Raw genomic sequence first — 22,064 nt, forward strand, 5'->3', positions numbered from 1 at the left:
TGGCTCTCCGCTCGGGGCGGCTCGACGTTGGCCTTCCTTGAATCGAAGGTCGTCCCATGATCGGAGTGTCCTTTGATCGTTTGTCTATTCTTCGGCTTCTCCGATGAGTTGCTTGTATTTCTTTTCAAAATCATATATATTTTTATATGTGTCACAACTTTCATTTTTATTTTCAATGTAGCATTTATGTTTATCTTTCGATATTTCACTATTTCATATCTATCCTTTTTTTTTTTTTTTTTGAATTCAATTTGGAGTTAAATGTGCTATATATGCTTATCAAAGTTATTTATAATGATATTGTAAAAGTTAATGGATGAGGGGAGGTTGGAAGAGTCTAGATGTTTAGAAACGGTTTCTTCCTCATTCATGCTTTTCTCATCTTTTCCTAATTATGTTGCTCATAATAGTAAATTAAGAAATCTTACAATATTTAGTTGATTTTGGGTACAACTATGAACTTATTTCTATTTAGGTTTTCATCAAATTAGACATATGGATCTTTTGAAGTTAAGGTTTAAATTAATAGACTGATTTACAAAGATTTGGTGATATTCAATGAGTTCATATTTTCATTTTTTAATTAGTCTCATGAGAATATATGCTTCAGTAATTGAAATGTTTGAGATTGTTAAAAAAGAATTTGTACATGTTCAACAGTCGGTTAAAGCACGTGTTAGATTGATATAATGGAATCTTTTGATTTTATTTTTACAATCCATTTGATGATTGATATCTTGGAGATTACACATGAATTATCACAGTCATTATAAAGGAAAGATCAAGACATAGAAAATGCAATTAAATTGGTGAAAATATCCAAACAACGACTACGATTCTAAGGGAAAATAGATGGACTGCTTTACTAGAGGAAGCACCACGTTTTTATAATATTTTCAAAATTGAAGTTTCAAATATGAATAATACATACAAAACTTGTCGTCGATCAATACGAAGAGGTGAAGAAATATCAAACATATGTCATTATCATGTTTAGTTATTCTATACTATGGTTGACATGCAACTTCAAGAGCTATATAATCATTTTTTTGAATCTACTGTTGAATTGCTTCTTTGTATAGCATACTTAAATTCAACTGATTTATTTAATGTTTATGATAAGAGGAAATTGATACGTCTAGCATAATTATATCTAATTGATTTTTCTACTGTGACCTTATGGCTCTTAAAATTTAATTGTCAACTTATAACACTAATATGTGTACCAAAGACTAGCTATCATCTCTAAACTGTATTGCTGATCTTGCAAAGCAAATTATTGAGGTTAAAAAGGATCGTGTGAATCCTCTGATTTATATACTTATTAAGTTAGCATTAATTTTATCAATTAATATTGCTATAGTGAAAAGAGCATTTAATACAATGAAAATTATCAAATATCGATTGTGTAGTAGCTAGGATGAGTGATGATTAGTTCAATGATTGTCTGATACCTTGTACTGAAAAAATGTGTTCAATTTGATTTCAAATGAGATTGTAATGTAATATTATCAAAAAATACAAAATAGATTAATAAGCTTGTAACAATTTTCAAATTACTATTATAATGTAATACAGAATTTTACTTTGAATTATGTCTTCATTTTATTATTATTTTTTAATTTTGTTCATTTATATTAAAATTTTTATACTAAAAATTTATTTTAAGAAATAGTTAAAAAAACCATCCGAAACGAAGCCTAACTCTACATTAAATCTTCCTCAAGCTAACATAATCTATGATATATAATAAAAACATTAGGATAATAGCACCAATATACGCTGAAGTCTCTGAAGAAAGAAGAAATAATTATATAAATAGGCTATTTTATCAAACCATTCATTTAATAACAATATTTTATAAATTAGTTCCTAATTAGTTCCTAATTACCATTACTTAACCAATGACTATTAGCCATCCCACGTCTAATAAACTAATTAACAAATTATCAGTATTTCTTCGGGAAAGATCTATTCTAATTTTAGCTAACTAAAAACGTGACGCACATTGAAGGCGTTCAATTACCGCCCGGTGAGGTTACCTCTTTTCCTCTTTGCCACAAATTGAATTCAAAGGAGAATTTACCTGGAAGCAGGCTTCTAAATTTATTTTTTATTCTTTTTTTTTCTCTTTTTTCTCGGGCATAATTTTTCTTAAACGTCTAAATAATCTGTTAAAAAAATTGCTTTAATTATTTCAGAACTTTTTATTGCTATTGAAATAAATTAATGATTCAATCACGTAAATAATTAAAATCCCCCCCCCCAAAAAAAAAAAAGAAAAAAATGGCAAAATTTCCATAAAAATTTTACAAAAATTAAAATACTTAAATCGCTTCATCATATAAATAAAATAAATAATAATCCATCATTGCCAAAATTCAACCGTATAGAAATTGTAAAAAACCCTAAAAATAAAATAAAAACAAAGTCAAAATTTTCTTCTCAAATAAGCGCTGAGATTTTCATCAGCTGCGTTCAGACAACAGCAGAAAGAATAATCTCCGTCGGCGACGATTCAAAGGAGACTTTTTTACTGCGGCAGCCTATGGCCGGAACACGCACGCCGGCAGATTCGGCGGCGGAGACTCCGGCGGTGGTTTCGGCGATGTCTCCTTCGTTGGCGCTGGACGAGGCAGGGGGGTGGTAGTACAGGCGAGCCGTGTGAGGGCAGTGGGAATGGAAGCGAGCCGCTATTCTCACCCCCATATCGATAAGCTCCACGTACTTTGCCATCGCGGCGGAAGAGAGATTAGAGAGAGAGAGAGGGGGGGTGAGGGTGAAGAGATAGAGAGAGAAAGAAGGTGACCCGCGATGGGGAGAGAGAAGGGAAAGAGAAGGGAGAGAGGTTTTATAATTACACGCTCCTCCGCGTTCTCTTTAAGCGAGGTATTTTGTTTGGACGCCGGAGAGATTTTTGTCCGAAGAGATTCTAGCCGTTGGATATTGGTAAGTCCATTGAGGTTTGTGCTAATAAATTTAATTGACAGTGGTGATCTTTTTGGAGGCGTAATTCGTTAGATGAGAGAACAATTATATGTTGTTTTTGAGAAAAATACGGAGGCAATGGCAGCCGTAGAAAGATCGGCTGGCAGAGAAACGAACCAGCGGAGCAAAATAAAAAAGATATTTTATCAGATTTTTTTTTAAAGGAGAAATAAGGAATTAGAGCTTTTATATTGCTATAATGTTTACTTATAAATATTATAAATAGGCAAATGGCAATATTAAAATACAACTCAATCTTATACATTTAAAAATTGCTGAAAATGAAATTAGATGCCTAAAATTAAAGAGAAAGAAATAATTGATGCATAAAAATTTTGGATTCAGAAAGCACAAAAAATGACCACACATAATAACAAAAAAATCTTAAACATGTCGAAAATATTAGAACTACCCTGATTGCCAAAACATATTGAATTGATCATCAAAATGATGATACAACCCAATGTGTAAGGGGATGCAAATCTCATTATGTTTATAATAATTCAAAATCATTAAAATAAATTTATTTTTAAATTATGAAAATGTGAATCCAGCAGAGAGCATCACAACACTGGTTGATAAGAAACATGTCGAAAATATTAGAACTACCCTGATTGCCAAAACATATTGAATTGATCATCAAAATGATGATACAACCCAATGTGTAAGGGGATGCAAATCTCATTATGTTTATAATAATTCAAAATCATTAAAATAAATTTATTTTTAAATTATGAAAATGTGGATCCAGCAGAGAGCATTGCAACACTGGTTGATAAGCATAGTAGTGCTAGGGAACCGTTGTCGTGGTATTGAATGCTCTGTTCTACAATAACTTTGGGATTGACATGTAGCATAGAGACACTAGACATTTAGACACCATGGCACTAGGCGCTAAATCAACATTTAAATATAATCAATATGAATATCATTCAACACCAAAACTAAACCTGACTCATTCTATTTGTGTGTCAGGAAAGGAATAAAGGAGAGGAAGAATAGAAGAGAAAATGCTCTACAGGGCTTCTAAGTCTGTCGCTCGTGTTACTAAAATTATTTTTTATCGTTGTAAGTAACATACTCTACTATACTACATTCAATGATTTTGAGTTTGCATATTTCTCACTCTCGAAAGCAATAAAAATATGATATCTCCTATTATTCTTCATGTAACTTTTGATACACGACATATATCGTTATTCTGCACATTTTGATTGATTTATATGAAAATTTCACTGGATAGATTGGTAGTTATATTTTTTAAAGAAAGTAAGCAGTATACGGATTGTTATGCATTTCATAGATTATTGAATTTCATGCATGATATTGATGCATAGAGAAAATGATATTTTTGATATATGATAAATGTGATATATTTGCATGTACACAAGGAATGTTGACTGTCAACACTATTATTAACATATATTGACTTTTGAAATATAATACCACATATAGGAAGGTTAGCAAATGCGCTTTCTTTTAACTCAAGGTTTATGGTATAATCTTTAAAACTAGTCTATAACCAAGTGACCAACTATGTCGGCGGATAGAGAGTAACGACTTTTCATTTGCTAAACTCATATGAATATGCATGCATTTTATCATTTTATGATATGATAGATATGACAGATAATAGATATAACATATAACAAATTAAATAGATTGATTGATTGATTGACATGCAGCTTAACTAATAAAGTATTGATAGACAGGGACGGAACTAGCTTCAATTTGGAGGGGGGGGGGGCAAATACAACACAAAAATAATTAAATATTAAAAAAATATTATTATATATCTATATATTACGACAAGTTTTTAAAAAAAATCAAGCAAGAAAAATAAAGAAAAAAATGTAATTAAACAGTCATGAAAAACATGAAATAGAATATTAGAATTAAATGTGAAGAAATATATAGATATTTTAGGACAAGATAAGATAAAAGAGTTTTTTAGGGGGGGCAAAAAGTTTTTTTTACTCTCATATAATTTTTTTTACTCATATAAATTTTTTTTTTTAAGGGGGGGGGGGCCTAAGCTTGCAGTGGTTCCGCCCTTGTTGATAGAAACATATATCATAAGATTGCATATTAATTACATGATATACATGATGTTGTTCCTATAAAATGCTACAAGTTCTTACATATATGTGATTATTGTTTTTGTTTGATGCCTTGAATTCGGTTGTTGATATTGGATATTTGTTGGGCTATGTACGCATTATATAATTTTTATATATTTTCAGGCAATGGTAAAGATCCTGTATATTAAGGTTGAGGTGGGCTGCAGGCTTGAGTTTTCTTTATGCATATGTTGATAACTTTCTCCTTTTTTTTGTTGTTGTTGTTGTAGTTATGATGTATTTACAATGATGAGTTGTTGTTGGTCACATATAATGATTTTTTTTTATATTCATTTTGAGATATTGAATCAAGATGTAAATATTGATTGTGGAAAAGTAATTATATTTTTCGTTGTTTATATTTTTTAAATGAAAATGGCCAGCTCTAGCTGTCGATTGAAAAATATAGAGAGATGTATGGTTCTTCCAATTTAAATTCTAAGATGCTAAATTAACATTGTCCAATTGATATAGAAAAGCTGAAAAAAAGAAACATCGTAAAATCTTCATAGTTCTTCCAGCTTTGAAGCTTGCAAATGATAGCATTTTTAATCCTATTCACATATCTCACTCTCGAAAGTGTGATTTGTGAATAGGATTAAAGTCTCATTCTTCATTCCACATCAATGGAATGATGGAATGAAGAACAGTGATGCTAAAGCTCAATATTCTTTCATTTGTTTAAAAAAAATATTTAGTCAAAATAATAGTTCTTTTACATTTTATATGTCATATATATTCTTTATCATTCTTTATAACAATTAAATTATTAAATGATATAATTAAAGTATTAAACACATACAACAAAATTATTAGACACTCACATATTAATTTAAATAAAAAAAATATTAGAAATGACTAATAATTCAATTCAATAAATTAAGAATTTAGGTATATTTATCTTATAAAATTAATAAAATTTAATTATATTAAGTGATAAAATATGAAGTTTAAAATTAATTATATTTATCATAAATAAAAACATCTTGATATAAATTATATAATGATAGCTAAAAAAAAAATCCTTTATTTTTTATATTTTATCATATGTTATACATTGAAATGGTTATATTTTTCTTCCCATAAGTAATTAGGGTTGATATTTGCTTTTCGTTTTTATATTTTGGCTCTTATAACATTCATATCATTATATTTTTTTTTTCTAAATTTAATTATTATAAAAAAAATATCATTCACCAATCATTATTATTATTTCAACTAAGATTTATTTCGTGAAGCGCCTTCTTATTAAACATTTTTTTAATTTATATTTTAGATATAAAATTAAAAAATATGATTAAAAAAAAGACATCCCCAAAAAAAAAATCTTAGTTATATCATTCAAAATATTAATCAATTTTATTTATTTTGATTATATTTTTTAAATGTTTATAATTTCTTGCAAATAATGATAATATTTTACTAGTTCATGAAATTATTGATTTTTTGTTAAAATAATGTTGGTTGGTTTGATAGCGGAGTTAGTTTTAATCATTTTTTTAATTTTATATTTAAAAATATATCTTCAATATAATTGATGTTTTCATAATTAAATTAGAATTTCGTTAAGAAAATCATAAATCTTTAGGCGATTTAGATTTATGTGATTCAATTTCTGAAATAAAAAATTTAAAAATAATATTTAATAACATTTAAAAAAAACTTAAAAAATTTATACCAATTGATGCCAGGTAGGTTCTTTTTTACACATATATGAAAATACTCCAACAAAATTAAAATAATTAATTGCAAATATAACATTGAAATATTTTATCACGTGTGAAAAGGTTGGAATAGCACCTGTTGTTGTTGTGTAAAAAGGCTATTTGACAAAAAATTAATAAGAGAAATAGCATGCATAACATTCAAATTAAATAAATTTATAAAATTAACACTCATTTCTTTTCTTTTTTTAACTTCCAAAATCATATATTTGCACATGCCATGATCAAAATATCAAGAATAAAAAAATGAAAAATACGAATTAATGTTTCATCTGAGACAGTTTTCTTATTGATTTCTAAAACAATTTTCTAGTTTAAAAAATTTCTAGTTCAGGAAATTTTTATACTAGAAAGCTGCTTTTAAAAATAATGAAAAAACCATCACAAATGAAGCTTAAGAAGGCTTAAATCCGAACGATCTTTCTAACCCATATATTATAGGGTTTCTTGGTGTATATATCATAAGATTTGGTTAATGGGACAATCTAATTAACATAAGTTAAATAAGTTTAACCTAAAACAAACCAAATTTTTTATATTTAGATCAAAAAAGTAGATTCGAATTCGACCCATAAGATTTGAGCCAACTTGAGCTTTGTTTGAGACAGTTTTCTTTCTGTTTTCTATAATAGCTTTTTAATACAAAAAATTCATGAAAGCAGTAGTAAAAACTGTCCCAAACGAAACCTTAAATCCAAATTTTTAGAGTTTGATTTATGATATATCATGAACATCTAAATTTTGGATTGCACCAACATACAAAATAATTAAATAATATTGTTATATAATAATTGGACCATGATTAAAGCATCGTTTAAGACGGCTTTTCAACTATTTCTTAAAGCAGCTTTCTTATTGCTTAAATTTTTGCACTAAAAAATTGGTTTAAGAAGCAATAAGAAAGTCATTTCAAATCAAGCCTGAAGTTCAATAATTTCAATTTAAATTCAACAATTTCAAGCAACTTATAATTACAATCAATCTTAAAGCTCCTTAGTAATTTTGAATAAAAAATTTGTATTATTTATTGTGAAAGACAAGCGAGGAGGAGAACCATCCTCCAATGTGGTGCTTGTTTATTTAAAACAAGGAATATATATTTATTGCATGTTAGAAAATTCATGACGATGGAAATTGAGTTTTAACGTCGCTGCTATCACGAAGACACAACGCACGCACACTGATAATAAAAAAAAATACAATGGACACCATAATTTTTACATGAAAAACTAAAAAAGCAAAAACATTACAAGCCTGACTTAGATGAAATGATTCACATTATAAATAAGTTATAAGAGTGTTCTTCCCTTTAATGAGAAAGATGTGATTAGAAAGTATGTATTGTACTTTTGTCAATGAGGGAGAATGCTAGAAATGTAGTAGTTAGATGTGTTATTCGGGTGACATTACTCAGACAATAATGATTGAGTGATGATAGTCGGACAATGACATTGATTAGATGATGTTGTATGGATTATGAAGATTGCATAATAACAATCTAGAATCCACGTCTAATTACGGTGACTGATAGTGTTGGTCGTCATCAAACGTCAAGCAGAGCTCTAAAGTTCTTTAGATCTCCAATCTATCTCCAAATTCAAATCTTAGTCCCCTTCATGTGGAGAAAGAGAGCCTATTTATAATACTTTTGTAGTGAATATTTTAATAAATTCAGCTAAAATTCAACAACACTCCATAGGAGAGCTCATATCAATTCTTTTGATCATAAGTTATTAATTCAACATAAAGTGATTTTTTTTTTTGACATAAAGTGATTTAATATTCTCAGAATCAAGTGACATTGGGCATGTTAGATTTACTTCATCGAGCCACTTTTTTTATTATAAGTATGTAAAATTCGAAGACAATTAGATCCTTCAATTAATGTCTCAAAATTTCTAGCAATTCTTTAATTGCTTGATTTGAGCTTATTTGAACTTGGATTAGATCACCAATAGTGTTCTTAGATTTGTTTCATCAAAATGCTCAACAAAACTATAAGTTTGTTGAAATTGGTATGCAGATGATTATGAATTTAATTATAAAAACTTTCAAATATTGCATCAAAATTCACGCTAATCAAAATGAATTCACTTAAGGTACATCACTATTAATTTATATACACATTTTTTAATTTTTATTTTTTGAATGATTCTTCTTTTATCAAGATAATATGAAGATGAACACAAACCAAACATTTCTTTTTTCTCCATCAATAATTTTTTTTAAATAAAGTGGGACACTACTCACAAACTCAATTTTGTCATCTCATTCATCTTTTGATGTCAAAGCTTTTATTTGTGTTTATAGGGTTTAGGGGACTACTAACCAAAGAATGTCATTAATAGGGTAGTTTCTTTGGATCTTAGTAGCACTCTTAGTATGAATATGCATTATCAATTTATTGTTAGTGGAAGGGATAAATTTATTGGATTCTATGTTATTACTTATTAGTAGAATCACATCATGACCTTGTTATAAATTTAGGTCAAGAGTTTAAGGAGATTAGAGTGAAATTAATTCATTAATGATAATCAAATTAACTAAATTTATTTTCCATTATTTGAGATTCAAGTAACATGCAACTGCTTAGCAAGATAGAAACTCTATGGTCCTAACTTCTAAGAAATAATTGTTCTTAATTTAACTAAGGCTTCGTTTGAGACAACTTTCTTAATGTTTTGTTTTTCAGATCGAAATTATAATTTATGTTTGGTCACTGCTTTGTTGCTGCTTTCAAAATAAATTTATAATAGAAAGCTACTTTTTATAATAGCTTTAAAAAATTGCTCTTTACAACCGCTTTACACAACAGTAATAAAGTTATCCCAACAGAAGCCTAAACCATTGCTAAGAGCTTGCAAGTTCACTGAACAACGGTTTGTTGCATAAAACAGGTAAAAGAAAGGAGCATAAACATAGTGTTCTTCCATACAATATGCCTTTTTGTGTGACCTCTTTATTCCTCTTAATTCTGTTAAAATATTCAAAAGTTTTTAAATTCTGTTCAGAAATTGGCTCAACATCACATCAATTTCAAATTTGAGTCCAAATCAATGAAAACTAGAGCCAGTTTAGATTTCAAGTTGAGTACAAATCAAACAAAAACAAAAGTTTTTCAATTTTGGGTCGAGCCAAACCAGCTCAAATATTAAGTAAAAAAAAAACTATGTCATCATCACTAATTCCTCCAATCCAAACTTTAGAAGCTATAATTCAAAGAAGAGGTAGTTTTTACCTCAAGGGAACAATATACAGCTTGAGGTTTCGTTTGGGACGGCTTTCTCAATGTTTTTTAGAGCAACTTTTTAGTACAAATATTAAAATTTTTATACTAAAAAGTTGCTTTAAGAAGCAGTAATAAAACCATCCCAAACAAAATCTAAATCTTACAATTAGGCTTAATTAACTACTTAAAACTGAGAAGCCACCCATTTCAACCTATAGCTTTTATGTAATTTAGAATCATAACACCAATAAGCAAATAAAATAAAGTATAAACATACTATGAATGAGTTCATTTATTAATAACGCAATCATATGTAAAAATTAAAATCTTAAAATCATTCAATATGGCATTACTAATTGAAAATATTGCTTAGAATTCAAAGGTAGATAAGTACTTAGTATATGCCAAAGACAAACCAGGCGAGCATCAATTCTTATTTGAATGCAGCTCGATCTTCTTCGGCAGATCGTCTTTGTTGGCACCCACAATCTTGTCAATGATCGTCCCGTCTTTCAGAAATATGAAGGTTGGCATGGCCTCAATCGCCCAGTCTTGTGCGACAGACTAATAGTTGCAAAAGCAGTGTTAGAGGAAGATAAATAGAATAAAAGTATAAAATAATGGCTTGGCATATTCTTAATATATCTTGAAGACCCATCTGATCAAAATTTAATAGTATATCTTGACCCTTAGAGATAGGATACGAAATGAGCATATACGTGAAAAGGTTGGAGTAGCTCAAGTGGAGGATAAGATTAGAGAGAGTCGCCTTAAATGGTTTGGTCACATAAAACGGCGGCCTTCCGATGACCCGGTTGGCAAAGTAGAGGTATTAGATTTGACTTATGTTAAGAAAGGTAGAAATGTCTCTAAAAATACTTGGTTATAAAATATTAGAAATGATATTTCTTTATTAGATTTAAACGAGAATTTGACTTTTAACAAGACACAATGAAGAAAAATGATCCATGTAGCCGACCCCACATATTCGAACAAAGGCTCAATGTTGTTGTTGTTGTATAGCTTGACCAAAAATTTTCCAAAAGAAAAGTGCATTATGTTATGAATGTGGACAGATAAGCAAAAGGCTTCTTACCTTCAGTTCATCAACATCAACCTTAAGGAAAAGAACATTTGGGAACTTCTTGGCCAGATCAGCAAAAATTGGAGCAATTGTGCGGCAGGGACCGCACCAGGTAGCAGTAAAATCAACAACGGCCTGTAATGAAATATAAGAATTATCAGAGGTAGCAATTCCAAGTAGGCCTTCTGTTCTGCAACGAAGCTTATGGGGTGGGGATATTGAATGAGGCCTTCTGTTCCAATTAGGCCTTCGGCAAAGAAGCAATTCCAAGTTTTTCTTTTTGTTTTATATGACCAATATATTTATATCTATTTTGTAAAGCCATCCATATATCTTAAAATTATCATTTACAACTTCTTTTACTAAGAACACTCAAATCCATATGACACAACCAGCCTACAAGTATTTTTATACAATCTATCTTTTAACTCAACAGTCAACAACACAACATTCTCTTATCCAATAATAACCTTGAGGCACTTTGCAATTTTAATCACAGACTTCAACTCTAGTAGTTATATCATCAAATGTCCCTTCTGTTGACCTAAAACTGCCGCCCATTCAACGGCTTAGACTAAGAACTCGTTTGATTAGGCTTTTTTTCTCCGTTTCCGTTTGAATACGCCGAAATCAATTAGTATTTACTGTTTGGAATCAAAGCTTAACAATAATTCCTTTTTAATAAACATCGTTTTTCCGGCGGTTACAAAATTCTTTTCGTATCTGCTTCTTCGGTCACAAAATATCTTTTATAATAAAATCTCAAAAGCATAACTCCTAAACAAACAATTTAAAATTACTTTCAAGTATTAATAATCACTTTTAAAAATATTAGTCAAACGTATCTCATTATTGAAACTCCATTTTATTGAACGGCTTTTTCTCAACCTCCTTTTTTTAAAACTCTCTGCCCCCCCCGCCGGCCGCCTCAAGCACCGACGCACCCGAAGCTTCCGTCGACTCCGTGCGTGCCTCCGATCTCCTGCTCTCGCGACTCCAAACCCACGGGCGAACAAACAGAAGCCATCGAACCCACCGTCGGCCTCCAATCTCCATACCTACCTTCGGCCTGATCATCGATCGACTCCATTTGCACCTTCCCCGGACAAGCCTTCCGCCGACCTGCCTCCGCCGACGATCTGCACGCCGATGCCGAAGCCTTCCCCTTGCGTGGCCTCTCCGACCTAGCCAAATCGGGCTTCTCCCGATCCTCTTTTCTCCCCATCTCTCTATTATATTATATATTATGAAATATATATAAGTATATAACATATATAATATTATGTTATATTGTATACTATATTATAATATTATAAATTTATAATACATAGTATGTTTTATTATAATATATATAATACATATTATGTTTTATTATAATATAATATTTATATTATATATCATATTATAAAAGAAAAGAAAGAGCGAGAGATTAAGAGAAAAGGGAATATTTTCAAATAGGTACAAAAGCAAATTGGCAATTTGAAGAAAGTCCCGGTGTTGATCTGGTCCCTTGAAGCCCTCGATCGTCGAGATTATCCGATCGAGGGAGCGCAGACACTACTCTCTCAAATCTCCTCGCCGTTGATATGCTCCGGCCGAGTCGAGCCACTCTCTTATCTCCCGGCATCGGAGAGGGGACGCCGGAAGGCTGCCGGATTTTTGAAGGGACCAAAAATATTTTTAAAATTAAATTTAATTGCTTAACTTAGCAGGTTGCGCACATCAAAGGATCTTTCGAAGACTATTAATGGGATTGATTCGCTCTCCCAAATCTTATCGCCGTCGATTTGATCCGGCCGAGTCGAGCCACTCTCTTACCTCCCGGCATCGGGGAGGGGACGCCGGGAGGCTGTCGAAATTTTCTCTAAAATTCAGGACTTAAGAAATTTTTGGACTTATACAGATTTTTGAGAAAAATGGAGAATATGCAATCAAACAAAAATAATTTAATTAGTAATGATTTAAATATATTATCTCATTAATTAATTTAAATTATTTAATCAGCAGATTGAGCATATTAGAAAATTCAAAGACTCATTTTGGGATCGATTCGCTCTCCCAAATCTCCTCGCCGTCGATTTGATTCGGCCGAGTCGAGCACTCCCTTACCTCCCGGCATCGGGGAGGGGACGCCGGGAGGTTGCCGAAATTTACTCAGAAATTCAAGACTTAGCCAAATTAAAATAAATGTGATGGATTTTGCTAATGATGTAGAAAATCTTATGTATTTTAGTAATGATGATCTATGTAAGATTTAAAAATGACTACATCACATACTATCCATGAGTGATAGCATCCAATAGCAATTAAGCAAAATTTAAAATTTATACTAAATAAGGTCAAACAATAGAACACTTTGACAATGAATTGTCATTTGATATCCTGCAATGAAGGACTCCTCTAGGTTCCTTTATGAGAGTTCTTTGGAAATTATTTGCTATGTGAAGATCAATATATATCAAGACTTAGCATCACTCAAGTTCTTTGTAGAAATGAACAAAATATACTACAATTCACTTATGAGAAGAATAAGGAATTCGTAGTGCCCACATCAACTAGCTTGCGAGCAAGAACAAAATACTTATATCAAATAAATCAATCAATTTATGGGAGAAAATAAGAGAACTTATAACAAACAAGATAATTCTCCTACGAATACTGGCACGATATCCTAATATTTATTGAATAATCATTCTCTGTAAACTATGTTGAATGGGATAATAACGACAGAAGGATATCTACTATGTGTTACAAATGAAACCTAATTTAGAGTACGCCACCGAATCCGCAACATGTGTACAAGCGGACAAAAGACGTTCATAGGCTCTTAAATGAAAATTCAGGCATTTTTCTAAATAAAATCACTTGGTAAAATGGGTCATATTTAAATATTTTAAAATGTCCCTTATATATTAAATATGATCTCTAAAAAAAAAATTAAATATACCCCTGCATGTGCTCTGACAGAACTATTAAAGTTACAAACTCAAATCGTCGAGAATGTTGCGTAGGGTCAAATACTATAACCCGCATGTGCTCTAGTCGTCACATCTAAGTCCCAAATCCGATGATTCGAAAATGCTGCGCGGGTCTAATATTCAAGTTTCATCGTCCTCCTCAAAAGGACTGGAGTCGACATGACTTGAAGTATAAAATGCCTCCCAAAATTCTTACAAAAATAAAAGTGACCTCAATATCACCCCGATTATGGCCGTGTTGATAGAAAATCTCAACCGGAGGGGTCAAACCAAACAAAAAAAAAAAAATCTAAATTCTTAAAATAAAATCAACCACCTAAAAACTCAAAACTAAAAATCATCCACCTCCCGCAATTGTTTGTCGGGGGTGATATATTTAAAATTAACCTCAGCTCACAAAGAGCGAATGTGTGACGGGTGTATCACTTTGATTCATCATCAAATAGTCTCTTGCCAACATGGACGTGGCACGTGCCCTCTGATCGGGTGGTTTTACCGTAAAATGGCACCATTATATTACGATCACAGCCAAAGCCCGTATGTTCCCTAAAGGCGTCAAACCCTTGAGCGATGAATCATAGGGTATATTCCTGATAGGCATAAAGCCCTCTATCAGCTAAGGTGGATTCAGATATATCCCCTTAGACAAACACCAACCTAGGTCTACAAGGTATTCTTGGACGAAGCAACCCATGGCTGCCGATAAGGTGCCTTCTGTCAGGTTGGGTCGACTACCTCCTCTGACTAAGTAGACCAGGGATCATGACAGCCCGGGACGACGGAACCATGGGATCTTGATCAGGCTCGTCTTCATTCCCCCCACCACCAGTTTTAAGTTTATGGTGATAAACTCTAAATTTCAAATTTCAAACTTCCAAATTTAAAATTTAAACTCTAAAATTATTGCTATTATACGATAGTTTTATAACCTATTTGACCCCTTTAACGACTAGCCTTAATCGAAAGTTCTTTCCTGTTATCAAGAGAGGTAATTAACTATAGGGGCTTGCGCCTATAGGAAACCAGAACTCAGATAAAAAAAAGTCCTCACAAAATGAGGGCGAAATCTCTGGGTAGTGTCTTATCTAAAACCCAATCTGCCTTCTGAAAATTCCCCCGGAACCTAATCTCGTTAAAACTCTCTGCCGTCATCATCTCATAAACACTTAAAAGAAAAATAAACCGATGGCGCGGAGAGGCCGGAGTCAAATCATAATCACATCAAAAAATGAAATTTTCAGAGCCACACCTTCTTTTGATATAATAAACCCAAGGTACTAAAACACGCTACATTGAGCTTCATTTTATCCTCTCGTAATATTGATTAATTGTTAGGATTGATTCAAGTTTTGACTAGTGTTATTCCGCAAGACATCACATCTATGTAAATATCTATATATAGATGCTATATGTTGATGTATGAGGCACCTTCTAGATGAAAAATTCAATCAATAAAGCTCTCTCTCTCTCCTATTCTTCAATCTCTTCCTTCCCCATCTCTCTCTCCTATTTTTCAAGAAGCTCAAGAAGCTTCTTCTTCCTACCAAGAATTGCATAACATTAATAATTAGTAATATATTGCAAATTAAAATTGCACATCATTTACATATTCTTAGTACTAATACCATTATCATTTTTATCTTTTAAACGTGTTCCTCATTATTCTCATTGACCACTTAGAAATCTTATTGAGTATAAACTATGCCATCTAAAAAAAGTATACACTGATATTACCTTGCAACCATGAACACGCACTTTAGAATTCTGTAAAATCCTTTGGTTAATGAGAGGCCAAATCACAAATAAAATTATTTTAACTTAAAAAGAAAGAAAAATACTGTTCGAAAGTTGCGAATTATTTCAAGAGAAAATTTTACCACAAAAAAAAAAAAACTAGTTATGAATAGGTATCTTAGATGCATAAATGAACAACTTAAAGAAAAATAGACTTAGAATATGATGATAGAATTTTGTTGAAAGTGAGGCTGCTATCCTTACAACATATATAGATTGTTAAGAGAGATAAACTATTTTAAATGCTAAAAATTAATCAAACATAATTTGACATAAAATGTCTAATAACATTAGGAAAATTGCTTTATAAATTTTAGGAGTGCCAAAAAAAGTTCAAACAATTCTTGATATGTATACTAAAGAACAGCATTAAGAGAAGTTGTTAATAACCAAAGCAATGCAAAATCATAGTGATTAAGGTTTCATTTGGGACGATTTTTTTATAGCTTTTTATAGCTATATTAACTGTGCTTTGATTGTACACAGAGAGAAAATGTACAGTTCTCTCCGTCCAGTGTCCGCACAGAATAATCTCTCGCTCTTATGGCACCCCAATCTTCACAAAATTATTTGTTTTAGATGATGACACAATGATCACAATATTCATTTTTAAAACTGACCTTATAGATGTTTAAATCTTTTAACTCTGCAGCAAACAAAAAAAAAACAAAAAAAGGATTTATGGCTGTAGAACAACATGACTTAAAGTAATTAATGCAAGGAAAAGAATTAAATCTATGCCTAAAGGGCTTGCAATTTTAGGGAAAAATATTCACATGGCTGCAAACGATATTCAAGTTTATTTAAATCCGATTATTATCCTAAAAGAGGGGAAAAAATTAAGAAGGCAAAAAACATTCGAAATAAACATCAGACAATAATCCACCGATATTGCAACTTGTAAGCAAACAAGCTAAAATCAATCAAAATGAAAATCAGAAGATCGAACCAACTACATAAATCCCGGCTCCCAGTGAATTTGTCTCTAAGATCAATAATTAAATTGATTTATAACTCAAATAGAGTTCCGATAAAAATCAACAAACAGACCAACGAATTAAGCTCAGCTTGGATCAAATTTAAATCGGGACAAAAATGAATTGGTTGATCGAGTTATGGATCTAAATCAAAAATATATGCTTATATGCCTGAATGAATATATAGATATTTAAACATGAATTTAAATTTAAAAAAAAAAGTGTATATATTCATTCTTGCATTTATATATATATGAATATATCTTTACTATGAATGTATTTAACTATGCTCGACTAATAATTTTACCCTAACTAATAGAAATCAGATCAATTTTTGGTTCCAAACACGTAGAACTCGGATTACAGTAAGACGAAACCGACAATAGAACTCTGGTTTAAGTAAAAAAGTCACCCGGCTTAGATCTAGATCGAATCGTTTCAAAATATTGTAAAACCTGGCTCCAAGATCAGATCGAAAAAGCTCTAATCCCAAGAAACAAAATATCCTCCGATTCAGAAAAGAAAAAAACAATCCGTTTTTTACCAGTTTTTTGGTTTCAATGGCGCTCTGCAGATGCTGGTTCCACTGCTCGACGCTGTGGCAGCTGATCACGGTTGCCTCCTCCGCCATCGCCGAAAGTAGCTTCTCTGAATCTCTGAAATAAGGCAGCTGAAGAAAACAAAAAGAGAAACCAAAAGCTTTGCACTCGAATCCTCTGCCTCGCATTTGCCTTTATAGGCGCAATTTCTGGACACTATTTATTTTATTCCGATTGGGGATATTGCAGTTTTGTTTGAAATAATTATAATTTCATCTATGATCTTTTTAAATATCATTAAATATTACTTACATATTTATTTATATTATTATTTATATAATTTTAGCTACAATAACATCAAATCTTTATCACGCTATATGAGATCGACTACATAAATATTTTTTCTCTATTATGTACCATTTAAATCGAATAAAAAATATTTATAATATTTTCTAATCAAATCTTTAAAGGGCTATATTTACCTTTCTGAACATGGAGCGAGTCAACTAGACCATCTGCAATCGAGAAACACATTTTCCACTCTAAAATACAGTAACACTTTAAAATGCACTAATTCATTTTCAACTGAACTCTATTTCTTAACACAAAAAAAGAATATTTCATATATATTCTTTCTCAACTGAGCTCCACACGCGCAATCCCTTCTCCACCTCAACTTTCTCTGTTTTCGCCAAAAATGCATTCGTGAATAGTGAAACCCAATATTGGAGTAGTTCACGGACGCCAAACACGTGTATGGAGTTTGATTGCAGATGGCCTTATATATACACATCAAAAGGTTGATGTTATGTCACTAAATCAACTAAGACGACTCTCTATCTAATTTTTCACTATAGCTGCTTCGACCTTTTCACGTACATACTCATTTTGCATTCGGTCTTTAAATGTGAAGCCATTTGTCCTCTTAATAATCCTCATACCTTCAACATTTAACTTAATTTTATGCTTCTATTTTATTGATCAACATTATGCGCCATAGGAGTTTAAAAAAAAAATTATGCGTCATAAAGCATTGCATGTATTTTAATAATATTTATATTTTTTGCAACTTTTTGGGAATTTGGAATATAATTCCAAGAATATATGACTTTTTATTTTATAGGCATAAGCATAATATAAAAAGAAGAAAAAGAGGCCGACTTGTAATCTTTTTACAGTTAGACCAACTTATCAGTTTTCACATATATCCAAAAAATTTGAGAATTTACATTCTAACACTTACAATTTTATTTTTTGCATATGAATTATCTATTTTTTATTTATTAGTTTTTGTTACACTCATCATACAAGAGGAAGGAAGAGTCAAACTACTTCAAGCCATTTTCTGATGCTAGCCACCTCTCGTCGACCAACCCTCTCATTAGCTTAGCTGCAAAACAACCTAAAAATGAATGTTATTTTTAATATGAATTTTAGATTTTTTTTTTTTTTTTTTTTGGGAACTAAAGTGCTTTGATATTGTTTTTGTGAGGGCTGCGGCGCTATTTTTGAGAGTATAGCGGTTCTAGAAAATACTGTTGCGGCGTTTGAGTCTCTGTTCTATAGTAATTATGGATTTAACATGCAGCGTTGCAATGCTGAGTTTGAGCGCTATAACGCTGGGCCACTGACTGTGTTTTATATATATTTTATTTTAAATATCACTGCCACGCTCCCTCACTCAGCGCTGCCTTGACCGGGAAGAATCGAAGGAAGGAGATAAAGGGGGGAAAAGAAAGAAGACAGGAAAGAGAAAGATGATCTTCGAGGCTTTTTCGTTCATTATTTTTGTTAGGAAAATTAGTCTGATTTTTGTAAATAAATATCATCTTGCTTTTGTTTTTTTTTTTGGATTTATGCAGATTTTATTTTTCTTAAATTCACAAAAAATAAATAATTTACTGATTTTGTAAGCTTCCACCATATAACTTTTGATATGTTATAAATTTGATTTTTCGAAAGATTGTGATTTTTATTTATTGTATTTTTATCAATTAAGATGTGTATAGAATTATTTTTATGAAAGGAGTTGGAAAAATGTATATCAAAAAATGAGTTGAAAGTGATATATTGTGATTTGATATGATTGATAGAACTAGGGGTGTAAGTGAGCTGAACGACCTTGTTAACAAGCTTGCAAGTCGAGCTTACTGAGCCACAAGTTCGAGCTCATGCCTATACTTGAGCTTTTATTTTAAACAAGTCTGAGCTAGAGCTCAAGCTTGGCTCTAGGGGTGTCAATTTTTGACACGACACGAAAACCCGACCCGGACCCGCCGGGTTGGACCCGGTTCGACCCGAACCCGACCCGTGACCCGAAATTGACACCCCTACTTGGCTCGGTAGAAAAGCTCGTTAAACCACTTGATTAAATTAAAATATATTTAATAATTAATTTAAATTAATATTATATAATATATTTTAATAACTTTAAATTGATTATATATTAAAATAATAAAATTTATAAGAAAATTGAATTTTTTAATTTAAAACTAAGAAATGGAGCTTGAGCTTTTTAAACAAACTCGAGCTATCGAGTCAAGCTCAAGGCTATGAATTTTTTAATGATTCGAGCTCGAGCTTAGTAAACGGGCTCGAGTCGAGCTCAGTAACAATTAAACAAACTTAGCTCGATTAGGAAGATACTCAATTCGACTCGTTTACACCCCTAGATAGAACTGATATGTATTGTAATGTGACACAAATCTAACTGAAATGATGAATTGGTTGATGTCATATATATGAAATGATAACTCCCACGTGATAACCACAAGATTCACTGATTCATTAATGGAAGTTCTAAGGAGATGAAGACTAATTAAGAGCCATAAGAAGTTAGGGTGACTAATTCATGTGATTCAATGAGAGTTATATGGATTACACTAAATTGGGAGTCATACGGGCGACTGATTGGGAGTCATAACTCATAAATATATGAGCAAAATAACCTCAAAATACCTTTATTTGAATATCTGATAGAATATTGATTACTGATTCTGATTATTGATTACTGATAACTTATACTGATTATTATATTTTGATATTGTATGGATACTAATACCAATATATTAATTTATATTATTGCTTATTATTACCGAATACAAATTAAAATATAGATGTTATTATAATTATATAATTGATAGAATAAAGATAATGATTGGATGAAATGATTAAGCGAAAGTAATTGAATGATAAATACAAGATGATTGACTGATACATGTGACCAGTAAATATAGCATATAAATATATTTATAGATTTTCTTATATGATTTATAGCATATTGTTTATCTTTTGCATTGCCTTAATTTTATATGTAAGATTTTAATTACTTGTTGGGTTATGTACTAATTATATAGTTTTACATGTTTATAGAAATGGGTTAGGATCTTGTGGCTTGAGGTACTATATGATATACATAGTTTTCTTTTTACACCCCTGGTTTAGTTTTCTTTCAGTTCATTTAGTTTATGTATATATTTTTTAGCATATGAAGGATATTGTATATATTATTTTGATCTCTGGATGTAGCATGTAGATTTTGATTATATTAATGTGAATTGTATTTTTCTGCTATTTATATTTTTGTAATGCAATTAATCAGCTTTGAATATCAAATTAATATGGCTGTACGTAGATGATTATTAGTTGTTATTGAGAAATAAGTAAGAAATAAATAAATGAAAAGATAGAAAAAAAATTCTTTCACTTTAAATCCCTAGATATGACAGTTATAATCCAAGAGCTCGACCTTGTGTTTTGATGATTACAAATATTATTATATGTTTATTTATTTATTATTGTGTTTATATATTTGATATGTTTCTTGTGTCACCAACTATTTCATGTATAACATATATGGAGCAGTATTAAAGAATAAAAACTCAAGACAATATAGGGACAACATATAATTCAGTTTGTATTTGAGAGAGTATGTACTTTTTATTTTTTAAGCCATTTTTTCTACTAGATTTATGTTATATTAGCAACTATGCATACACACAAAATGGGTAGCAAAATTGAATATTTAGATTTTTGTTAATCATACTATACGATCCAAATCATATTATTCAATCTATTTAAATGTAAATTAATTCAAATATTTAATTTAATGATATTAATTAATTATGGGCTATAATTAATCATAGATGATGATCAATTATTTTGAGAAATTCTATTGTCGAATCCTGATTATCTAAATTAGGCAAATATAAATTTTGAACTAATTGTACTGCATAAATATTAATTAAAATTACCTATTTTAATTATGATGATTAGGAAAATAAATCATGATTTAATTAATCATTTAATGATCGTATTGCACTATCTTGATTGTACTATACGATCAATAGAGAGCTCAAGCTGGATAAACTTGGTTCGTCCTGGGCGATCTGTGATTCGATATAACTAATCTTACTGGATGATATTCGATGGAATCAAACTAATCGTACTATTTTGAAAATTAGAATTTTTTAGAGCCTATTTTATAAACTTTTGTTATGTCTTTTCGGCTAAGAGTGCTTGGGTTGCCACACAAATTTTTCTATGGGAGAGCTTGGAGAGAGTCAACTTCACAAGGAAGAGAGAGGAGGTGAAGTTGAGAGAGGGAGAGTGCCTTGAGAGAGTTAAGAGAT

At 30.8% G+C, this 22,064-nt stretch overlaps 2 protein-coding genes across 2 annotated transcripts; both read right to left on the reverse strand.

Moving 5' to 3' along the window:
* Window positions 1–2,324: 2,324 nt before the first annotated feature.
* Window positions 2,325–2,841, reverse strand: LOC110096183. The gene has a single exon (XM_020821986.2). The coding sequence runs from the start codon at window positions 2,734–2,736 to the stop codon at window positions 2,479–2,481; it is 258 nt and encodes an 85-aa protein (XP_020677645.1). The 5' UTR covers window positions 2,737–2,841; the 3' UTR covers window positions 2,325–2,478.
* Window positions 2,842–10,307: 7,466 nt separating this feature from the next.
* LOC110096171 (thioredoxin H1) lies at window positions 10,308–17,624 on the reverse strand. The gene is made up of 3 exons (XM_020821963.2): window positions 17,439–17,624; window positions 11,158–11,280; window positions 10,308–10,625 (listed from the first exon to the last, which is right to left on the reverse strand). The coding sequence occupies exons 1-3, from the start codon at window positions 17,619–17,621 to the stop codon at window positions 10,488–10,490; spliced, it is 444 nt and encodes a 147-aa protein (XP_020677622.1). The 5' UTR covers window positions 17,622–17,624; the 3' UTR covers window positions 10,308–10,487.
* Between the last annotated feature and the right edge of the window lie 4,440 nt (window positions 17,625–22,064).

This window comes from Dendrobium catenatum, unplaced genomic scaffold (assembly GCF_001605985.2).
Source record: "Dendrobium catenatum unplaced genomic scaffold, ASM160598v2 fragScaff_scaffold_1666, whole genome shotgun sequence".
NCBI classification, from domain to species: Eukaryota; Viridiplantae; Streptophyta; class Magnoliopsida; order Asparagales; family Orchidaceae; genus Dendrobium; species Dendrobium catenatum.

Bases quoted from the DNA above. Each gene is read 5' to 3' on its own strand.
- LOC110096183 (XM_020821986.2), bottom strand. From the start codon at position 2,736: ATGGCAAAGTACGTGGAGCTTATCGATATGGGGGTGAGAATAGCGGCT.
- LOC110096171 (XM_020821963.2), bottom strand. From the start codon at position 17,621: ATGCGAGGCAGAGGATTCGAGTGCAAAGCTTTTGGTTTCTCTTTTTGT. The intron at 11,281-17,438 runs GTAAAAAACGGA...ATTTCATTACAG, and splicing joins CCATTGAAACCAAAAAACTG to GCCGTTGTTGATTTTACTGC. The intron at 10,626-11,157 runs GTAAGAAGCCTT...TGCAACTATTAG, and splicing joins TTGATGTTGATGAACTGAAG to TCTGTCGCACAAGACTGGGC.